Below are 19,461 nucleotides of genomic sequence, written 5' to 3'. Positions count from 1 at the left end.
ACTGCATTATGATCGAGACACAACCACAATAATCCCAGATGACCAATACTTTTGAGTTCTGAAAAGGAATAATAAAAAGTGGTGCGGTCCAGTTTTGTTTTCTTGCTTGCGGCTGTGTTTACATTCACACGTGACCTCTTGGCCTTTGTCGACGATGCCTGCATGGGCTGCTGGGGGACATGCAGCTGGAAACAGTTGGCGTCCTTTTTTGACCACATGCGCAATTCCCCAACAAGGAACTGGCAAAGAGTGTAATAGTCAAGAAAGTACTCGACATCATTCGGTCATTTCTGAGACACTAGCTTGCATCTGCCATTTTGCAGTCATTGTAATAAACTTTGTGATCCGTAAAGTTTGCCGTATACAATTTCAAAAGTTGCAGTTATCACGATGAGAGGGAGCAACATGTTGAGGGCGTCCTCATTTTACGCGACTTCACGCACGCTGAGTTAGCGCCCTGCTTGATTGGATTTGATATTTATGGCTCGCAGATATCGAGTATAATTGTGACTTGAGGGTTGGCAAAGCGAGGGCGCCCTCCCCGGCTCCATTTGACGAGCGCGCGCGTCTTTTCGCGCGTGCGCGCGCGCATCTTCTTCGACTCCTCATTTTCATTCTCACGCCTGCACATGAAGGACTGGAAAATAACCCAAATCATTCTCATCAGGCCGAAAAGTCACTGCAGCGCCGCGACTTTATTGGCTTGGATTTTTCTTTCGGCTCGGAGCGAACTACACAGCTTGCTCTCCAAGCCTGCGCATACAGCATGTCCGTCTCTCAAGGCTTCTGCTGGAAACGGGCGACGACGTTCCTTGAGTTGAGTCTGTTGCAGATGCTGTGGGCGACGTTGGTGAGTCCCCGCGACGGTCCTGACTTCACGTTCACCTGTTCCGTGTGAGCTTTAAGCATGCGTGAGTCATCGCCTAACCCCTTTCTTAAAGATCCTACAGAACTCTCAGTATCTGGACAGAGAAAACCAATTTAGCAAAAGAAGTTGATGTAACAAGCAAAATGGGGACCCTTCAAGGCATCCCCGGGAGGGAGCGCTGGGCAGCTGGGATCCAGGGAAAACATCTTAAAGAGAGTTTCATATCTGAACGGCTATTCTTAATCCAGAGCTGGAAAAGAACGAGGTTGCCAAGTACTGGCGAGAGGAAACAGAAGAAAATTGACTTCTAAGAGCCAAAATCTTGCTCCCCAGCCCTTGCGGGAATGTGAAATTACCCATGGTGCCTCTTCAATTTTAATTTCTTAAAATTGCAGATGAGAAATTAACTTTCAGCCATGAAAAACATCCCAATCCCCAACTGATGGTTTGATGATTTAGTCTGATAAGAATGAAATACTTATTTCTGTGACGGTGTTGTCCCTTTACATTCATTTTTGGCCTTTGAAGGGCTGTCACTGTATCGACCTCGAAGCCTACGACAATGACGTGTGGCGCCCTTAACCATCTCGTCTCGGCAAAGGTTGACGCTTGCCCCCCCCACAGGCGGTGATTTAATTTCAGTTGCTTTCAGATGAAGCGCTGCCATTTACAAAGACACACACACACACTCACAGGCTGTAATGTTGGCAGCTTGCGATCATCTCGCTCGTCAAGCAGATATGAAAGACATATTTCACGCGAAGCTGCGCTTCCCAAACAAGATTCCCATTTTCTATCACGCCTCACCTTGGTTTTCTTCTCCTCACTCTCCACTAACGCCGCAGCGGTGCCCATCTCAACACATTTCAGAGCACATTTTTCACGTAAACGAGTTTGGGAGGATCGTCCAATAATGCCACGCACACAGAGTGAGCCAATAACGAGAACGGATTGTGATCTTTCATGTGGACTGATGAAGGAATTAAATTCAAATGTCATCGTCTAAAGTGGGCGTCATGCTGGTGCACGGTTCTGAGATGCGGGGTTCGATCCCGCCTCCGACCTACCCGGGTGGCATTTGCATGTGGTTCAGACAATGGATGGATGAATTGTTTCTGTGTCAACGGCAATGTCCATGAAAGGAGTTTGGGCTGATGCAGACTTTTGTCACTGTGTAGACGGAGGCCATGCACTCGGATTGCGCCCTAGTGCTTCAGCACATGAAGGTGCAGGAAGAATGCGGACACATCATCGCTCAGGAAGAAAGCAAGCTCTCCACCGGGGCAGGTATACAAGTCGCACTCTTGACTCACTCAAGGGACATTTCCATACCGCCGCTTTGCACTTTTGGGTTTCATCCGCCACACTGACGTCGGAGGTCATCGCGGCGGAACGTGCGCTTTGTCTAACGACAAGATGAAAGCCGGTTTGTTTTCACCATCTGGCAGCTGAGCTCCACGAGAGGCACGCCACATGTCTCCTTAAATCCCGCGTTACTCCTATCTGCCGCTTCTCGTTGGCGGTCTTGGCTTTCACCTTATCGCTTCGTTGTTTATTAAAGGCGAGATATTGCAGCGTACATCCCAGCGGTGCCCTTTACTCTCGCAATACTTGTAACAATATTATGGGAGCGGCAGCGATGAAGAAAAATGTTTCATTGGACCGTGACAAAACAGCGATAAGTCAGCTGTACACAGAAAGAGGAATGCAGCTCTGACATGATACACTTGGATTTACATTTGGTGCTTGGGAATGGCAAAGGTTCCCTTGAGAGGAGCAAACAGAAGATATCAAAAACGTGCGTCCACATATGAACGCATTCTGGATTTTCAGCATGAAGACCTGAAAGGGAGCTGGTGAAAAGCAGCCAGTCACGTGTCGTGCCGGGCTCGGGTAAATGTTGAGGTTTGTGCCGGTTTGTGTCGAACCAAATTGGTCACCAACTGGTGAATGACATCTGCCGAGAGGCCGCCAACGCCAGCAAGTCCGCTGTTTGTGGGCCGCTGTCGCCGCTGACCGGCCTCAAAACAGCAAACAGGCGACTTTGTCATTCGTTTGGAAGTGCTTTGGATTTATCCAATCAGACCACGCCTACCAACGCCCACCAACACAGTCTGCTGCAAAGTATGTATTGAATCACACCAACCGTTTGAATGCCTCGCTCAAGAGATACACGGCAGGTAAGACTTCCAAAGGACATCAGCGTCTGACAAAAGGCCCATTAACGATGTGAGAGGGCAGACGAGCCGCAAAGAGCAGCCTTTCCATCTGTAGCATTCATCACAATGTCTCAAGCGCTAATTAGCGGATAATGAAGGAAGCGCCGCTCGCACGCACGGCACGCACGCACAAGGCCATTCAAATGAGAGCACGGCGGCCTTTCACGCATGGCTGCCCGGCCAAGCATGCGTTCGCCGGAGAGCCATTAGGAGATGACACTAAACAAGCCATTTTCAGCCCCACGCCAAAGTAAAATGCCACCTTCTTTATTCAGTGTTCGCTTCAAGTTCTTTCTTGACAGAACAAACATGACACGAAGATGTACGAGAAACAGGATGATGTCATGGAAGAGGCGCGAATCAAACAGATTTCTCAACTGGTGACGGGCTGTCTTGCTGAACGTGCTGTTTTGCTAAGCGTGCTGTTTTGCCACCATCATCGGCAGTCACTCGGAACGAGTATGACGGTCTTCTTTTCAGGGTCGTCTACTTGTGGGTCCGCAGGTGGGCGTAGAGGCCGATCCGGGATCCACATATTTTTGTGCAGTGTGGGCAGGGGAAAGTGGCGGTGGGTTGTGGTCGTGCTGGAGCCAGTTTTTGTCTTTCCTTTCGGAGTTGTCGTTTGGTTTCTGCGACACGGCGGAGTTCCTTTTCGTGATGTGCTGCACCTTCTTGCACCGCTGCCCTCCAGCAGTTCCTGTTCAAGGCGATGCGCTCCCAGTCCCGAGATGTTATTTGGAATTTCTTGAGATTGGTCTTGAGGTTGTCCTTAAAACGTTTCTTTTGCCCGCCCGGGGCTCGCGGACCTCTCTCCAGCTGGGAGTATAACATCTGTTTGGGGAGGCGGGTGTCAGCCATGCGGATGAGATGTCCTGTCCATCGGAGTTGGTGCTGCATTATTAAGGTGGTGATGCTCGGTATCCTGGCTTCCTCCAGAACGCTGATGTTTGTGCGTCTGTCCTCCCATTTGATCCGGAGTATTTTCCTCAAGGTTCTCTGGTGGTGTTGTTCAAGAGCTCTTAGGTGCCTGCTGTAGGTTGTCCATGACTCTGCCCCGTAAAGTAAGGTGGGGAGAACCACAGCTTTGTAAACCAGGAGCTTGGTGTCAACCCGGAGGTCTCGGTCTTCGAAGACTCTTTTCCGGAGTCTGGCATACGCTCCACTGGCACAGCTCAGGCGATGGTTGACCTCGGAGTCAATGTCCGCTTTGGAGGAGAGAAAACAGCCGAGGTAGGGGAAATGGTGAACATAATCAAGTGCAGTGTTGTCCACATTTATGATGGGCGGAGTAGATGGCTGGTTGGGTGGGGGTTGATGTAGCACCTGGGTCTTCTTGATGTTCACGGTCAGACCCAGGGCTCTGTATGCCTTAGCAAAGGAGTTCAGGATGCCCTGGAGGTCTTCTGCAGAGTGTGCTGCTATGACATTATCGTCTGCATACTGGAGCTCCACGACCGTGGTGGTTCTGATCTTGGTTTTGGCTTTGAACCTGTTAAGGTTGAAGAGCCTGCCATCAGTCCTGTACCATATTGGGATTCCGTGTGGTAGTTCTTTGTTGATGAGGTGGAGTATGGCGGCAATGAAGACAGAGAACAGGGTGGGTGCAATAATGCATCCCTGTTTGACCCCTGTCTCTACAGTGAAAGGCTCAGTCAAGGAGCTGTTATTGAGCACTGTGGCTGTCATTCCGTCATGTAATAAACGCAGTATTCTGACGTATTTGTCCGGGCAACCATACCTCAGGAGGATGCTCCATAGGGCCTGGCGATCCACCGTGTCAAAGGCTTTTGTAAGGTCTATGAAAGCCATGAACAAAGGCTGTTTATGCTCACGGCATTTCTCCTGGAGTTGGCGTGCTGTAAAAATCATGTCTGCAGTGCCTCTAGATGGGCGAAAACCGCACTGCGATTCTGGGAGAATTTCCTCAGACAGTGGCAGTAGGCGATTGGCAAGAACACGAGCAAGTACTTTGCCAACTGTTGAAAGGAGCGAGATGCCCCTATAGTTTCCGCAATCCGCTTTGTCCCCTTTCTTGAAAATGGTCACTATCAGAGCATCCCTGTGCTCCGAGGGGAGTACTTCTTTTTCCCAGACCTTCAGAAAGAGGGAATGGAGGTGGCGCTGGAGCTCTAGTCCACCTTCCTTTAGGACCTCAGCTGGGATCCCATCTGGCCCAGAGGCCTTGTTGTTCTTCAGGCTCCTGATGGCATCTTGGACCTCTACTAAAGTGGGAGGTTCACCCATGTCTTCCCTGATGGGACTCTGAGGGATGTGACTGAGGAAATCTGACTGAGTTGTGCTGTCACGGTTGAGGAGTTCCTGAAAGTGCTCTCTCCACCGGTTGTTTATGGACTCATTGTCCTTCAACAGCTCCTGCCCGTCTTTAGAGCGTAGGGGGTTTTGGCCGCGATGGCTTGGGCCGTAGACAGCCTTAGTAGCGCTGAAAAAGCCTCTGGTGTCACCAGAGTCTGCCAAACTCTGGATTTCCAGTGCCCTTTCTGTCCACCAGGAGTTTTTAATCTGTCTCACCCGGCTCTGGACGTCAGCCTTGGCTTTGGAGTGGGCCTGTCTCTTTGCTGTGCAGGTGATGTCATTTTGCCAGACACGAAAGGTTTCCCTTTTCTTGGAGATGAGCTGTTCTATCTCTGTGTCGTTCTCATCAAACCAGTCCTGATGCTTTCTGGCCTTGTACCCGAGAGTGGCACGGCAGGTGTCGAGGATGGAAGACTTGAGCAGGCTCCAGTGTTTTTCGATGTCCTCAGGGTATTCCTGAATGAGGCTTTCTCCAAGAGAGGCCTGAAACAGCTGCAGGGTGGCAGTGTTGTTCAGGGCCTCGAGGTTTAGTCTCTGCCGGCTCAGCTTCTTTTGGAGTCTCCTCTTCCTCTTGAGTCTGATGGACATCGTGGATCGTATCAGGCGGTGATCTGTCCAGCAGGCCTCTGAATCCATCATGGCTTTTGTGATGGTCACGTCGCGCTGATCCCTGGCTCTGACAATGACATAGTCAATAAGATGCCATTGTTTAGAGCGAGGGTGTCTCCATGAACCCTTGAGTTTGTTCTTCTGGCGAAAGATGGTATTTGTGATGGTAAGGTCATATTGAGCACATTTGCTAAGAAGCAAAACCCCGTTGGAGTTGATGTTTCCAATGCCTTCCTTTCCAATGGTGCCCTTCCAGAGGTGGTGGTCCCGGCCCACTCTGGCATTGAAATCTCCCAGTATAATAATCTTGTCCTCTTTGGGGATTTTTGACAATACATCATCCAGACAGGCATAGAAGGCCTCTTTTTTGTCCTCATCGGAAGCAAGGGTAGGTGCATAAGCACTAAGAACTGTTGCCGTCTGGTTGTTGACCAGCACCAGACGGAGGGTCATCAGGCGCTCACTGATTCCCACAGGGAGTTCAGAGAGCTGACTGATCAGTTGGTTCTTGATGGCAAAACCAACCCCATGGATCCTAGGCTCATCTGTGGCCTTTCCTTTCCAAAAGAAAGTGTATCCACCCTTTTCCTCCTTCAGATGACCTTCCTCTGCCCGCCGGGTTTCTGAAAGAGCAGCTATGTCAATCCGGCATCTTCTCAGTTCCCTGGCAATGATGGCGGTTCTCCTCTCCGGCCTATCACTGGTTACACTGTCCATTAGTGTGCGCACATTCCATGCTCCAAAATTCATGTTTTTGTGGTTTCGACCGCATATTGGTGATCCCTCTGAACGCGGTAATCCAGTCGGGAGGTTTGAGGCAGGCTATGTTTAGGGCACCTTTTCTAGCCCCTTCCCCATCAGGGGTGAGCAGAGTGGATCCTAAAAAGGGCTGCTCAGTCGTGGATGCAGCTACCGAAGAGCTCTATCTGCCTCGGTCCAGGAGCCCAACGATCATCTAACATCCACCGCCTGATGTGCCAGCTTGTGACTAGGGGCTTCCAGACTTCACAATCCTGCCCCCGTTGCCACTTACTGGTCGCCACAGGACTTTAATCCGGGATGTAAGGTGGATTCCCTGAAAAAGACGCCTGTGCGTGACTTTGTTTAAAGTGGGGAGACTGGTGCACAGACAGTCACCACACTGTCCTTGACAGATCGGGGTCAGAGTCCAGTGGCAAGGAGACCAAGACGACTGGTGACCCTTTTCTGCTGCAGCCTTCATCCGCCTTCCCAGCCGTTGTGACGCCACCCCTCAGGTCAGCCATCATCCTCCGCCTGGTCCACCGTTGAGGTCTTCACTATTTACCCATAGCTGGAGCTGTTTACCCACAGCCGGGACAGTGGTTGATGGGCAGTAGGGCGTGTCCACACACCGGTGGGCCTACATGCCACATCTCTGGGGCCCACTGCTGCTCCGAGATCCTGCACAACTTAGCCTGGGACCGCAAGGTGCCAGTTACCGTGTGTGGCCACGAGGAGGCGTGTGCAAGTCTTGGCAATGGAGAGGCTGTGTACCGGCTGAGGAGACTTACACACTCGGCTCCTCTTTTCACCCCCGGAAACAGAGGGCTAGCCGGTGGCGGTAGCTGAAAGCAGAAAAGTGGCAAGCAGAGGCAGCATGCAGCATGCACAAACTACAGGCACTACTACTCCAACACTACTGCACTGACGCATCACACGCCCTGTGCGCTGATGGAACACACACCCACTACACTGTCTTGCTGAACGTGCTGTTTTGCTAAGCGTGCTGTTTTGCCACCGTAGGGTGCCCGACCATGTGGGACAATCTTCGCTGCTGGTATGCTGCCGAGGTGGGCCAGGTGGTGGGCGTGTCCTGCGCCAATGTCTCCCTGCTCTTTCTTAACCAAGGTAAAGCAATACGCCATTTGGAAGCAAAGACAACAGGAGCATTGTCTTTCCCGCCTTTTTAGTCAAGAAAACAAAAATGTATGTATATCCATCCATAACTGCATATCTTCCAGAAATGCAAATAAGCGCAAAGCCAAAGTGAAAGCAAATCATTCCATTTGAGCTGAGTGAGTGCGCTGCTTGCGCGAGGAATGGCGGACGGGTTGCCCCGAGCCGATGACCTCCTAACTCAATGTTAGCGGGTTCCCGGCCCCCGATGGAGTTCCGCCTCCACGGATGCCTGCAAAAGTCAAGTTGATGCATCATTAGCGAGCACCGATGGAAACACCAGGACCATCGCAGAGAAAAGAACCAATGGGAAATCAAAGGCTTGCGTGTAACGGCCGACGGCATGAGCAAGAAATTGGCAGCGCTTGTTAGCTCCGGCAATGCTGAGAAGAGGCACTTCTCTCTGGAGCCTCAGCCTTCGCCCGGGCCGCCAATGCAATGTGGTCAACACTTTACCTTACTTTAGCCTTGACAGCAAACCTCCCACCGAGCAATCTCCACGGACGTGCGGGTGGATTTGCATCACGATGCCCACTCTTTCCCAAAACTATAAAACTCATACGTGTGTTTGTATTTCTGACGGGCAGCTTGCGGCTCACTATAACATCTGATCATAGCCTCCATGTAGTATTTCTTTGCCAGATTCACTTGATTTTGTAGTTATTTAGAACAGAGGTTCCCCAGCCAGTTGCCAGAGGTTCGCAATTGTGCCTTTTGTGCGCTAGGTCACATCTACAGGAACTGCACCGAGAGCGGCTGGTCCGAGGTGTATCCGAGCTACACGGACGTCTGCCAGTTTGCTGACGACAACCCAGCAGAATCCGAGGTAGACGTCAAACACCACCGCACCGATTGGGTATGGAAGTTGACGGGGAAGGCAAGATAACGACGACATCAAAACAAAAAGCACGACCACAGAATTTGAATTGAAACTGGGTTCATAATTTTGGATCAGATGACAGTATCCCCGTATTAATACTTGTCCACTAGGCTTGCAAAATCTTCGGATAGTTTCGTGACAGCAACAATCCCAAGCGTGAAGAATCTGCTTGGTAGAAAATCCTACCAACTTGCCAATCGGCCCTGAGAAAACTTCATATCAACCTTCACGCAAATGTGGTTTTATTTCAGGCAAGGAGACAATTCCAAAAAAGGAATTGCTCGATATTTACGTGTGCGCCGTCCGTCTCCGCTATTTTGTATTGTGAGCGGTCGAGGCAGATGGCTGCTGCCCCATGCTGAGGCTTGCTTCTGCTTTGGCTCTACGGGGGAGGGGCTTCGACATATGCACGCTCATGCGGACATCGGTTCAGTCCATTTCATTTGACTTTTCTGATGACATTTTGAGGATTCTAATAAGATGATAACATCCGATTAGCAAAATATCATTGTGCCTACACAGCAAATCTCCATTTGAGCGAAGATAAGGAATTCAGCTTTTTTTGTCACAATGCTAAATAGGTTTTGCTTAAAAGTTTGTGACCATGCGTTGCACAAAACTGCTAATGAAGGTCACGGTGTGCTAAAATAGATGAGGACACCTCAAGAGGTTCACAGTGGCTTTAATGAACATCGTAATCAGTTGACAGCATTTCATGAAGGTTAATGCAAAGTGCTTGGTCGTGTTTCGCTTTTTTCTCTCCCACTTCAGACAACGTACCTCTCCAACTTCAAACAGGTGTACACCGCTGGCTATGCCACATCCCTCATCTCGCTTATTTCTGCCATATTTGTCTTTACAATTTTCAGGTAACTCTTTTTAAAAAATAAATCCTGGCAAATTACAATCCAGTAACATTCTACTTGTAAAAACTGTTTTTCAGGCTACTTTCAAATGTTTGACCTTCTCCTTTGGCAGGAAGTTTCACTGCACCAGAAACTACATCCACATGAACCTTTTTTTCTCTTTCATCTTGCGAGCCAGCGCTGTCTTCATTAAAGACGAAATTCTCTTCTCCAATGAAGATCGGGACCACTGTTTCATGTCCACCGTGAGTGCAGAAACGCTTACTCGATGTTTCGCACTTAAAAGGAAGAATACGTGGTCATTCACAATAATCCTTTCAAGAAGAAGAAGGGCAAATGCAAAATTGTGCAAAGTTGGAATTTTTTCAGCGGGCTTGAGGGTGAAATTTAAGGAAGCAGGGTGAAGTCACAAGCAATGTGTAGTAATTGTCCAAATCACAACATCAACAAAAGTCCAAAACAACAAAGCACCTCAAAACAGACCCAAGGTGACTTGAGTAGCAAATACAAGCGGTGAGCCACCGGAACATTTGATGTGACGAGACAACGAGGAACAGTTTAGATTATTGAAACACATTATATAATAATAGTAATAATAATAATTATATTATATTGTAATAATACTCACCATCACTCTCACGCCTTGTTTGCAGATGTCATGTAAATCAGCCGTGGCCTTTTTTCAGTTTAGTATCTTGGCCAACTACTTCTGGCTGCTGGTGGAGGGCATGTACCTGCAGACCCTGCTGGCTCTCACCTTTGTCTTCCAGAAGAAATACTTCTGGTGGTACATTCTCATCGGCTGGGGTGAGTGTTTGTGTTGCTGTTTGGGGTCAACTTGGAATGACGTGATATCTCGCCCTGCTCCCCAGGTGTCCCGTCGACAATTATCACGGCATGGATCTTGACTCGCAACTTCTATGACAACAGAGGGTGAGGCGCTTCCGACACGCCGTCCATTTCCTGTACTGCTTACGTGCACGAGAGTCGCTCAATAAAAAGGGAAAACGTTGGAGGCAGAAGCCGAAGCAGCCAGGCTTTGCGTTCTCGTCTCTGAACGTGTTCAGGCGAGAACAACGATATTTTTCCCTCCTCATATTGAGCTTGTTAACACGTGCGCTATGCCTCAGGTGCTGGGACGACACAGATGTGGCCTCCATCTGGTGGATCATAAAAGCTCCCATAACTGTATCGCTGATGGTGAGTTAGTGACATACAAACCATTTTCAACACCCACAGAAATTATCGTAATAACACGACCACGTGGGGAGTGACCAATAGTAAGGATTTGTGGTCAAAGAGGAAAACAAAGCCAAATATGACAGAGCCCAATATTCCAAGCTGCTCCTTGTGTCTTCTTTATGCAGGTCAACTTCATCATCTTCATCAACGTGATCCGCATTCTGGTGCAGAAGTTGCGTTCCCCTGCAGGCGGCGGCAACGATGGGGGTCACTTCAAGTGAGGCGCTCGCTTTCAAACGCTTGGCGGGAAATGCGCGGCTTGACCAACAAACGTTGTGTCTTGCCGGCCGGCAGGAGACTGGCCAAGTCCACGCTGTTGCTCATTCCGCTTTTTGGGATGCACTACATAGTGTTCGCGTTCCTGCCGGAGAACACGGGAGCGGAGGCTCGTCTTTTCATCGAGCTCGGCTTGGGGTCCTTTCAGGTGCCATATTCACATACTCGTCATACGTTCCAAAGATATAATCTTATATATATGACGATGAGTGTTGTTTGCTTGCAGGGATTTGTTGTGGCCCTACTCTACTGTTTCCTGAACGGTGAGGTAAGTGACTTGAGAAGATAACAAGAGTCAAAGATTTGTCATCTCTGAAGATTCTTTTTGGGCGCAGGTGCAGGCCGAACTGAAGAAGCGGTTTTGGAAATGGCAGACTCAGGATTACCTACGTTACAGTAAGCGACGTCGCACCTTGCTCACGGACAGCAGCACGCTCACTCAGATCTCCGTCCTCGACAAAAGCAGCCCCAAAGACGGGCTGGCCCGTGGGACAAATGTCCTTCCGGGCGCGCTCATGACCTGCCGCAGCTCTGCGCTTTGATTCAAACCTAATCAGGTGACTCAATGGAGCGCCTTGATTGAATGTATCTTTACATTTGGTACGGTGCGACTTGACTGCAAAATCATTTGGAAAATCTTCAGCTACAGTATTTATGAAGTTAACCCGGTTGTCGCGATGAACATTTCTGATGGCATTGATTGGTCTTCACCAAATAAAATCCTTCTCGTGCATTGCAGCCAACGGCATCCGTTCGACGCCTCAAATCGACAGACTTCATATGGCACTTTTTAATATCCTTTGTTTGTCTGTACATCTCAATGCAAACAACAGAAATCGTAATGACCAACTTTGATATCTTGAATGCGGTCGTGCACAAACCAATAGTCCCTAGGAAATTGTTTTCTTCCTCGCAGTCACTCATCAACTGGCCGGCGGACAGCGCAAACGCTCCTGCATCATTGAAATTGCGTTTTGACGCTATTGAATGCATTCGAATGTCTAGCGGCCACTTGGTGATAAGCATCGCAGGAGCACAACGGACACATTGCGCTACTCAATCAGCGCCGGTCCACTTTGACGCGTTCAAATGAGTCGACATGACGCTTTCACGGCTCAGCGGCGAGGGTGGTCGTCGGGCTCGGCGCACATGGCTTGCGGCCGCTCAGGTGGCCGTGGTCTCGGCCTGTGGCACGGCCACGCGGATCTGAGAGCTACTCTTGCTGAGGATGGAGAGCTGCGTGCCGCCGTTGACGCCACTGCTGGCCAGCGAGGGCTGCCGCTGCTTCGGCTCCACGGCAAAGTATCGTTTCACCGTCCAGCTGCGCCATTTCCTCTTCATCTCCGATTGCACCTTGAGGAATATTTGTCACAAGGAGTGTTAGCGACGGCCGTTCGGCCCCTCCCTTCTCTCAGGCTGCTATTATTTGATGCGTTATCAAACTGTGCAATGAAACGTCTTTCACGAAGAAAATACTGAGCGCGGCTGTCGAAGAGAACCAAACAACAAGCCAACACGTCAAAGTCCGTCAAGGAACTATGGCTGTCCCAGTGCCAAGCATGGACTGCGGCTTGTTTTAACAATCTGCTACAAGCACACGAGTCCCATGACAAAGTCATTTTGTCATGGGACAGGAGCTGTCGAGCCTGTTCGGTCACGTTCATTCTTGGTTTGGTTTTAATTTCCACTTTGGTTTGTGTTCCATTTTCTTCAAGGTCTGTCTCGTGGAGTTATTGTTTCCACCTGCTAGTGTTCTCCAATCAGCTTCCGTTTGTGTCTTCTTCAGGTGTCCATCATTGTCTCGTCAGTTTGTCTCTACTTAGTTCCCTGCTATCTGTTCAGTCGTGCTTTACGTCGGCGTGCTTTGCGTCGGCGTGCTGTCTTTATCATTGCGTGTCAAGTCCAAGCAGTTTACCTCTCCATTCAGGAAGCAGTAGAGTACAGCCACCACAAAGCCCTACAATGACACACATGCCAAATATGAGATAAACAAAGGTTCAACTAAGGTGATTTAAAAAAAAAAAAAAAGTTTATTTCTCTCATTCCAAATTCTTCAATTCAAGCAACAAGGCTCCTTTGTACAATTGGCCCAGTAGCTTAACCCAAAGCAAAGAAAGTGAGCTTCTTACCTGAAAGGATCCCAAGCCCAGCTCAAAGACCAAACGCTCTCGCTTGATGCTCTCTGGGGAGAAGGCAAACACTGTGTAGTGGATCCCAAAGAGCGGAATTAGCAGCAGAGTGGACCGGGCCAACCTCCTGCCCGACAGCAAAAAGGGTTTGCGCAACATCATCCATTACTCTTGCTGAACGTCTTTGTGATGGGAGATCCTGTAAATGCTTCAAATGACACTCACAGGTAAATGCTCGATTCGTTCCCTCCGATATCCGGCGACTGCAATTTCTGGACGAGGATGATGATGATGCCGATAAAGAGTACAAAGTTGATCTAGTTCCAAGAGAAAAAAATAAGTGGCATAGTCTTGAACAAAGAGCAAAGTCTCGGAGCGGCAGAAAAGAGCACCATGATTGAAGCCAGCACGGGTCCCTTAATCAGCCACCAGATGGCGGCATTGTCATTTATGTCCCAACAGCTGAATGGGAAACAAAGGAATGACCAATGAGATGAAACATTCAGCAACCCAACTGCGGGCTCGAGATTGTGTCCATCGTACCCGGTGTCGTCAAAATGCAGCCTCAACAACGCCCAGACGCTCACGCACAGGGTCGGGGTTCCTATTGGGCACGGCCGTCAGAAAAGAGAACAGGAACACAGCTCGCGCGATCCTTGAGACGTCAGCAGCGGGCTCACCCCAGCCAACCACGATGTACCAATAGAAGTATCTCTTCTCGGGAAAGAAGGTCTCCACCAAGAGCGTGAAGAGATAAAGGCCCTCGATGAACAGCCAGAAATTGTTGCAGAGGACGCAGTAGTGGAGGAAGACCATCCCTGCCCTGCATTCCAACTTCAGCAGGCAGGCAGACAGACAGACAGACAGACAGACAGACAGACAGACAGACAGACAGAGACAGACAGACAGAAAGACAGAGGTTAGTGGGCACGTTTGATGAAGGCCGACAACCGTGCAGGTTCCTCACTGTGCGTACGAAGCAGTGCTCGCTGTCGTCCTGAGAATAGAGCACTCCGTCTTTGATCAAGACTGAAAGAGCTCTCAGCATGAACGACACAAACAGGTTCATGTGGATGAAGTTACGAGTGCAGTGCAGCTTCCTGCATAGAAAGGGCAGGAGAGCATCGTGAGCCAGCGTGATCACGTGGTGTACTCGTCAAGTTTGCTAGTGTTAAGAATACGATACGATATTTGCCGATATCTTAAACCCTGCTGTGATTCATTCACGATACATCATGATATAGTGCTCTATGATCGATACATTTTTTTTTTTTTAAATAAAAAATATAGAACAATATCCTGATTTATAACAATTCATACGCAAAATCAACAAGGTACTGCAAACTCTTTATTTAGGAAATTACAAGAGTATTGTAGTATACAAAGTGCTTATTTTAACACTGAACTTTGATGTCGTGGTTTTTCTTTAAATGTGCGGCGAGATTTGTGCTCCCTGAATATTTGATCACCGCATGGCAGGATTTACAAACTGCACGTGTCTTGTCCGTTGAGCCATCTTTTCTTTGGAATCCAAAGTGCTTCCAAACGAATGACTTGAAGCCTAAAGGGGAGCAAATTTCCTCGTCTTTTTGGACACTAGCCATAGCACCAGCCCAGGAGCCGCGTACTAGTTGTAAACTCCACTTTCACATGCCTGCTCTGCTCACAACACAACAACGCCGCAGCGCGCACTGCTCCCGGAAAGAGGAAGCAAGCAACAATGAACTGGATTTCAAAATAACGTCGCGCCTAATGTCCGAGGTCAAACACGGCGATATAAATCAATGTTTACTTTTGGCATCGATGCCAATAAATCGTAGAGCCTTATATCGATTAATCGATGTGTATCGATGAATCGTTACACCCCTAGTGAATATAACGTCATCTGCCGTCAATAGAGGCAATTTATTACCGAGAAGTGTTTATTTACAGCCGGGGTCACCAACCTTTCTTAAACCGAGAGCTACTTCCTGGGTACTGATTAAGGCAAAGTGCTACCAGTTTGACACACACTTCTCAAATAGCCAATTTGCTCAATTTGGCTTTCACTGTGTTATTATTGTCATTTCCAGTTCACATGTAAGTGTGATTTTAACAAGAATAGCAAAAATACAGTCAAACCGTTTTTGACCACAATCCGTTCCTGAAGGTGGTTCGAGAAGCGAATTGGTCGAATTCCGAATCTATTTTTCCCATTAAAAATAATGGAAAACGTTTTAATCCGTTTCAAGAAAAAAAAAAACTTTTTTAAGTATTCTTTCATTTGCGCACATTTGTCCGATCGCGCAACTGCAGCGCACCGCCGAATGGAGCGCGGTGGTGCGTTTATGGGCAGTCGGAGAAATCAACGCCAACAAAAAAAATTACATCCAGCCTAGTTAAGACCATACCAAAGACTATAAAAATGCGACCCATTGCCTCCCTGCGTGTGTGACGATCATTGGGACTTTAAAAAAAAAAAAGAAAAAGAAATTTAAAAAAAATTCATTAAAATTGGGTGCTTATTATACATGGGTACAGGCTTTTTTCCAGCATCAGCATGCCATTTTTAGGGTGCGTATTATACATGGGGGCGCACTATACACGGAAAAAAACGGTACTTGTTCAATTCCACTGCATAACTGCACGGCATTGTACTGGAGCGCATCATTTTGAATTAAACCAAGAAAATCTTCCTTGATATCCAGCGTGCTTTTTGACAGAAGCCCTGTAGTGATCAATCAACTGAAAGTCCAGCATTAGAGATAACTTTTCTCAACAGCGAGGGTTTTGCCCCTGACAGAGTTTTAACCAAAATAAGACGCAGGGCGCATCGTGCCGGCGTGTATTTTGTCACCTGAACCTGCACAAGACGACCACGGCTGTGGTGAGCGACGCCAAAGACATACTGTAGCCGACCGTGTAGACGGCCTTCACCGACACGAAGTACCAGTCCTGCTTTGCAGAAGCAGACAAGAACAACAAATGGACAGGCGTCATGAAACCGACCGGTTCTGTCACGCTAAAGTCGCACAAACCGCATGACTGTCGTTTCCGTCTTGGTAAAAGCAGGCGTCGATGTAGTGCGGAAAGGTCTCGGACCAGCCGGACTCGCTGCAGTTGCGACGGACCTTCCCCAGCTCGCCAACTTCAAGAAGAAACCCCCACAGCGCGTATGAGTCAAAGTCTCATCACTGGTTGCTCTGCTTCCTGTCACGTGATGCTCACCGTCGTGGTCCTCACTCAGGAACTGAGAGAAGAGCTCTGGACAGTTGACCTCCACCACGTCGCCGATGCTGGCGCGCTGCCAACACGTCAGGTTGTCCCACATCCACGGACACCCTGAGGACGCAACGTACGGGCTTTTAGAACCGTCGCACCAAATTCGGTCGCCTGCATTGGCAATCAGTGCCGAGGCCAACAAAAGAGCCAGAGAAAGGAGAGGCCAAGGCCCCCGAAATGAGGAAGACAGAAATGGCGCCAACCCGTTGAACAATGCGGGCTCTGTGATGGAGCGCCGGCGGCCGAAACCTTCCTTTTGCCTCTTGCGTGTGCCTACCAGACTGGAGGTCCTCCCCATCCTGGTCAAAGGCCATCATCTCGGCACACTTCTCCTCCTCCCTCTTGATGACGCAGTTGGATGGTACCTGCTGGCACGAGAGCTGCCGCGCAGACAAAGAGCGGCGTGTTCACGTCTGCTGCTTGAAAAGTGCTCGCTTGGGTGGGCAATGCTTTTGAGGGGTTTTTGCGCTTACCGCTAGCTGGAGGAGAAAGACGGCAAGGAGCAGCGGTTTGGGCCCAGCGCTTGACATTTGCGGCAACGTTTCTTTTGCGCACGTCGACCCCAGTGGGAGTGTCGCCGCTCGTCTCGGGATCTGAACGCAGCACCAAATTGGCAAAGGAAGAGAAGATCGAGATGAAAATGTTGCCGCATGTTGACAAAAAACGTTCCAGGAGTTGCAAGCCCCTCAACCACCGAAGTGTCGTCGGAGCATCACAGTTAAGTGCGACGGCCTGACACTTTTGGTCAAAGAGGTCAAAGGTCATGTGAACAACAACTGAACAAGGACCAAAGTCAAAGTCGGCTTTATTGTCAATTTCTTCACATGACAAGACACACAAAGAAATCAAAATTACGTTCCCACTATCCCACGGTGACAAGACATAGTACACAATATACATACAAGTAAACAACACAATAAAATCAAAACACGAAGGCACAAACAATGAATAAATAAGCGTGATGAATAGATAATAAATAAACAAAGAACACAATAAATAAGAGGAGCAAAACTGGAACAAGTGCGCATACAGCAGACAGTCAGAATAGAGCGCAAAAGTACAGGACGCTACGCAGAAGGGGGGAGAGAGTCCAGGACCCTAACAGCCTGGAGTATGAAGCTGTCGGTTAGTCAGGTGGTGCGGGAGCGCAGGCTCCCGTACCTCTTCCTAGAGGGCAGAAGATCTAACATCTCATTATTTGGAGAGCAACAGAGAGGGGCAGCTGCGCTCCCTCTGCCGAATGGAGAAGGGAACGCGGATCGGGTCGGCACGTTGACTCTAAAGTTTGAAGGAACCGCTTGCGAATGACACGACGCAAGTACAGCAATCGCATCACTGTCTGCTTCTACCAAGACTGTCTGGCATGTGTAAAGCCCAGGAGCCCAAACGAGTACCCGCTCTTTGTCCGCCGAGGAGAACTTGGCAGCTGGTCTGTCCTAGTCCCCCCATAGCCCAGCCAACACCCCCCACTACCACCATTGCTGTTGTCTAGAGCAACAGCATAGAGAACTGCTTTGGATTTGGGCAAGGTTTCATGAAGCCCCTTTTTTGTTTCCCTAACACTTTCACGTCCATATCTTATTTGTAATTAAGCTTTGAAGAAAGCATCTCAGAAGATCAAAACTCAAGAGTTCATGTTTGGGTCTTCTGACCACTCCTCCTGGCTCTGAACAAACGTCTTGCACTTTATCGCTACACAGTGAGGGTATAAACATGGGCATTATTTATAGATTTGAGGGCAAAAAGAAGAGGATACTCGACACGTATTGCATATTTCCTACTGGGCGTTTGCTAAACTCCCAGAGGATGGGGGCATCTGATTTAGTCCTACTGCTTAAAAGCCTGTCGAAATGCAATTTACAGCTAAAACCAGCACAGTGGCCTAGTGGTAGACTGGAAGGTTGTGGGTTCAAACTCCGGCCGGGTCAAACCAAAGACTATAAAAATGGGACCCATTACCTCCCTGCTTGGCACTCAGCATTAAGGGTTGGAATTGGGGGGTTAGATCACCAAATGATTCCTGAGCGTGGCTCCGCTGCTGCTCACTGCTCCCCTCTCCCCCAGGGAATGGATCAAAATAACACGGGGATGGGTTAAATGCGGAGGACATGTTTCACCACGCCCAGATGTGTGTGTGATGACGATCATTGGGACTTTAACTTTAAAACCATTGAAACATCATTTTAAGCCATGACCTTGACAAAATAAGAAAAGAAAAACAGATTACTCCACCAAATGATCAGAAGACTTTTTGTTTTGGGTTTATTTGTTTGTTTGTTTGTGTTTTGTTTTATTTATTTATTTCTTCTTTTCACTTGTTGAAAGACACTGAGATGCCATTTTGGTTGTCGCTGAGGGAGGACAACCTGCACACATCCCAGCAGACATGCCACAAGATCTTCAGAAGTGTCCGCAAGAGCGTCAGACCGCGCTTTTGCCAGGATACAAAAAAAAAAAAAAACACAACGCAAACACTGCAAACGCACTTTACGTGATGGAAGCAAGCGCTTACCATTTTGTCCATATTCTTGATCTCGTTCCTCCCGCGCCGATGAAAATGTCCGGAGAGTGAGGGAGAGTGAGCATATGACCCCAACATCGAAAGCAAGTTTTTGAGGTAAAAAAAAAAAAAAAACAAAGATTATTAGACTTTACGCCGCGAACAAAGTATCCTGCTGCTGAAATAACGACGGCATTTCAATGTCGAAGGTGCCTGATTGCTTTTGACATGCGCCTCTCTCTCTCTCGCTCTCTTTCTCTCTCGCTCTCTTTCTCTCTCTCTCTCTCGCTCTCTCTCTCCCTCTCTTCCGCCGTCAGATCATCCCGATGGCAAAGAGTGGTAGTGTGAGCACAACCCCCACCAAATGCCACTCAATTGCCA

General features: G+C 48.7%; 2 protein-coding genes across 4 annotated transcripts; one reads left to right on the top strand and one right to left on the bottom strand.

The window, feature by feature from the left end:
- The first annotated feature begins 312 nt into the window (after positions 1 to 312).
- LOC133167380 (pituitary adenylate cyclase-activating polypeptide type I receptor-like) lies at positions 313 to 11,923 on the top strand. 2 transcript variants are annotated; one of them, XM_061298144.1, is made up of 13 exons: positions 313 to 850; positions 2,047 to 2,155; positions 7,774 to 7,878; positions 8,652 to 8,752; positions 9,578 to 9,675; positions 9,785 to 9,917; positions 10,326 to 10,479; positions 10,545 to 10,605; positions 10,803 to 10,872; positions 11,040 to 11,131; positions 11,265 to 11,338; positions 11,417 to 11,458; positions 11,526 to 11,666. In XM_061298144.1, exons 1-12 carry the CDS (start codon positions 767 to 769, stop codon positions 11,455 to 11,457), a joined length of 1,122 nt encoding a protein of 373 aa, XP_061154128.1. In that variant the 5' UTR covers positions 313 to 766; the 3' UTR covers position 11,458; positions 11,526 to 11,666. The 2 variants fall into 2 exon arrangements, with proteins under 2 accessions (XP_061154128.1, XP_061154127.1); XM_061298143.1 differs by having other exon boundaries at positions 316 to 850; positions 11,209 to 11,338; positions 11,526 to 11,923.
- On the bottom strand, positions 11,920 to 19,347 carry adcyap1r1b (adenylate cyclase activating polypeptide 1b (pituitary) receptor type I). 2 transcript variants are annotated; one of them, XM_061298141.1, is made up of 14 exons: positions 19,093 to 19,347; positions 17,054 to 17,173; positions 16,858 to 16,960; positions 16,527 to 16,640; positions 16,337 to 16,446; positions 16,156 to 16,253; positions 14,287 to 14,419; positions 14,000 to 14,153; positions 13,863 to 13,923; positions 13,712 to 13,781; positions 13,545 to 13,636; positions 13,320 to 13,446; positions 13,106 to 13,147; positions 11,920 to 12,543 (listed from the first exon to the last, which is right to left on the bottom strand). In XM_061298141.1, the coding sequence occupies exons 1-14, from the start codon at positions 19,177 to 19,179 to the stop codon at positions 12,355 to 12,357; spliced, it is 1,500 nt and encodes a 499-aa protein (XP_061154125.1). In that variant the 5' UTR covers positions 19,180 to 19,347; the 3' UTR covers positions 11,920 to 12,354. The 2 variants fall into 2 exon arrangements, with proteins under 2 accessions (XP_061154125.1, XP_061154126.1); XM_061298142.1 differs by having other exon boundaries at positions 16,162 to 16,253.
- Positions 19,348 to 19,461: the final 114 nt, after the last annotated feature.

Source organism: Syngnathus typhle, linkage group LG14 (assembly GCF_033458585.1).
Source record: "Syngnathus typhle isolate RoL2023-S1 ecotype Sweden linkage group LG14, RoL_Styp_1.0, whole genome shotgun sequence".
NCBI lineage: Eukaryota > Metazoa > Chordata > Actinopteri > Syngnathiformes > Syngnathidae > Syngnathus > Syngnathus typhle.
Note: the sequence above shows the minus strand (reverse complement) of the source record. Positions and strands in the feature narration are given on the sequence as shown.

Bases quoted from the DNA above. Each gene is read 5' to 3' on its own strand.
- adcyap1r1b (XM_061298141.1), bottom strand. From the start codon at position 19,179: ATGTTGGGGTCATATGCTCACTCTCCCTCACTCTCCGGACATTTTCAT. The intron at 17,174-19,092 runs GTAAGCGCTTGC...TGCTGCGTTCAG, and splicing joins TCAAGAATATGGACAAAATG to ATCCCGAGACGAGCGGCGAC. The intron at 14,154-14,286 runs GTGAGGAACCTG...TGCCTGCTGAAG, and splicing joins AGCACTGCTTCGTACGCACA to TTGGAATGCAGGGCAGGGAT.
- LOC133167380 (XM_061298143.1), top strand. From the start codon at position 767: ATGTCCGTCTCTCAAGGCTTCTGCTGGAAACGGGCGACGACGTTCCTT. The intron at 851-2,046 runs GTGAGTCCCCGC...GTCACTGTGTAG, and splicing joins AGATGCTGTGGGCGACGTTG to ACGGAGGCCATGCACTCGGA. The intron at 11,339-11,416 runs GTGCCATATTCA...GTTTGCTTGCAG, and splicing joins TCGGCTTGGGGTCCTTTCAG to GGATTTGTTGTGGCCCTACT.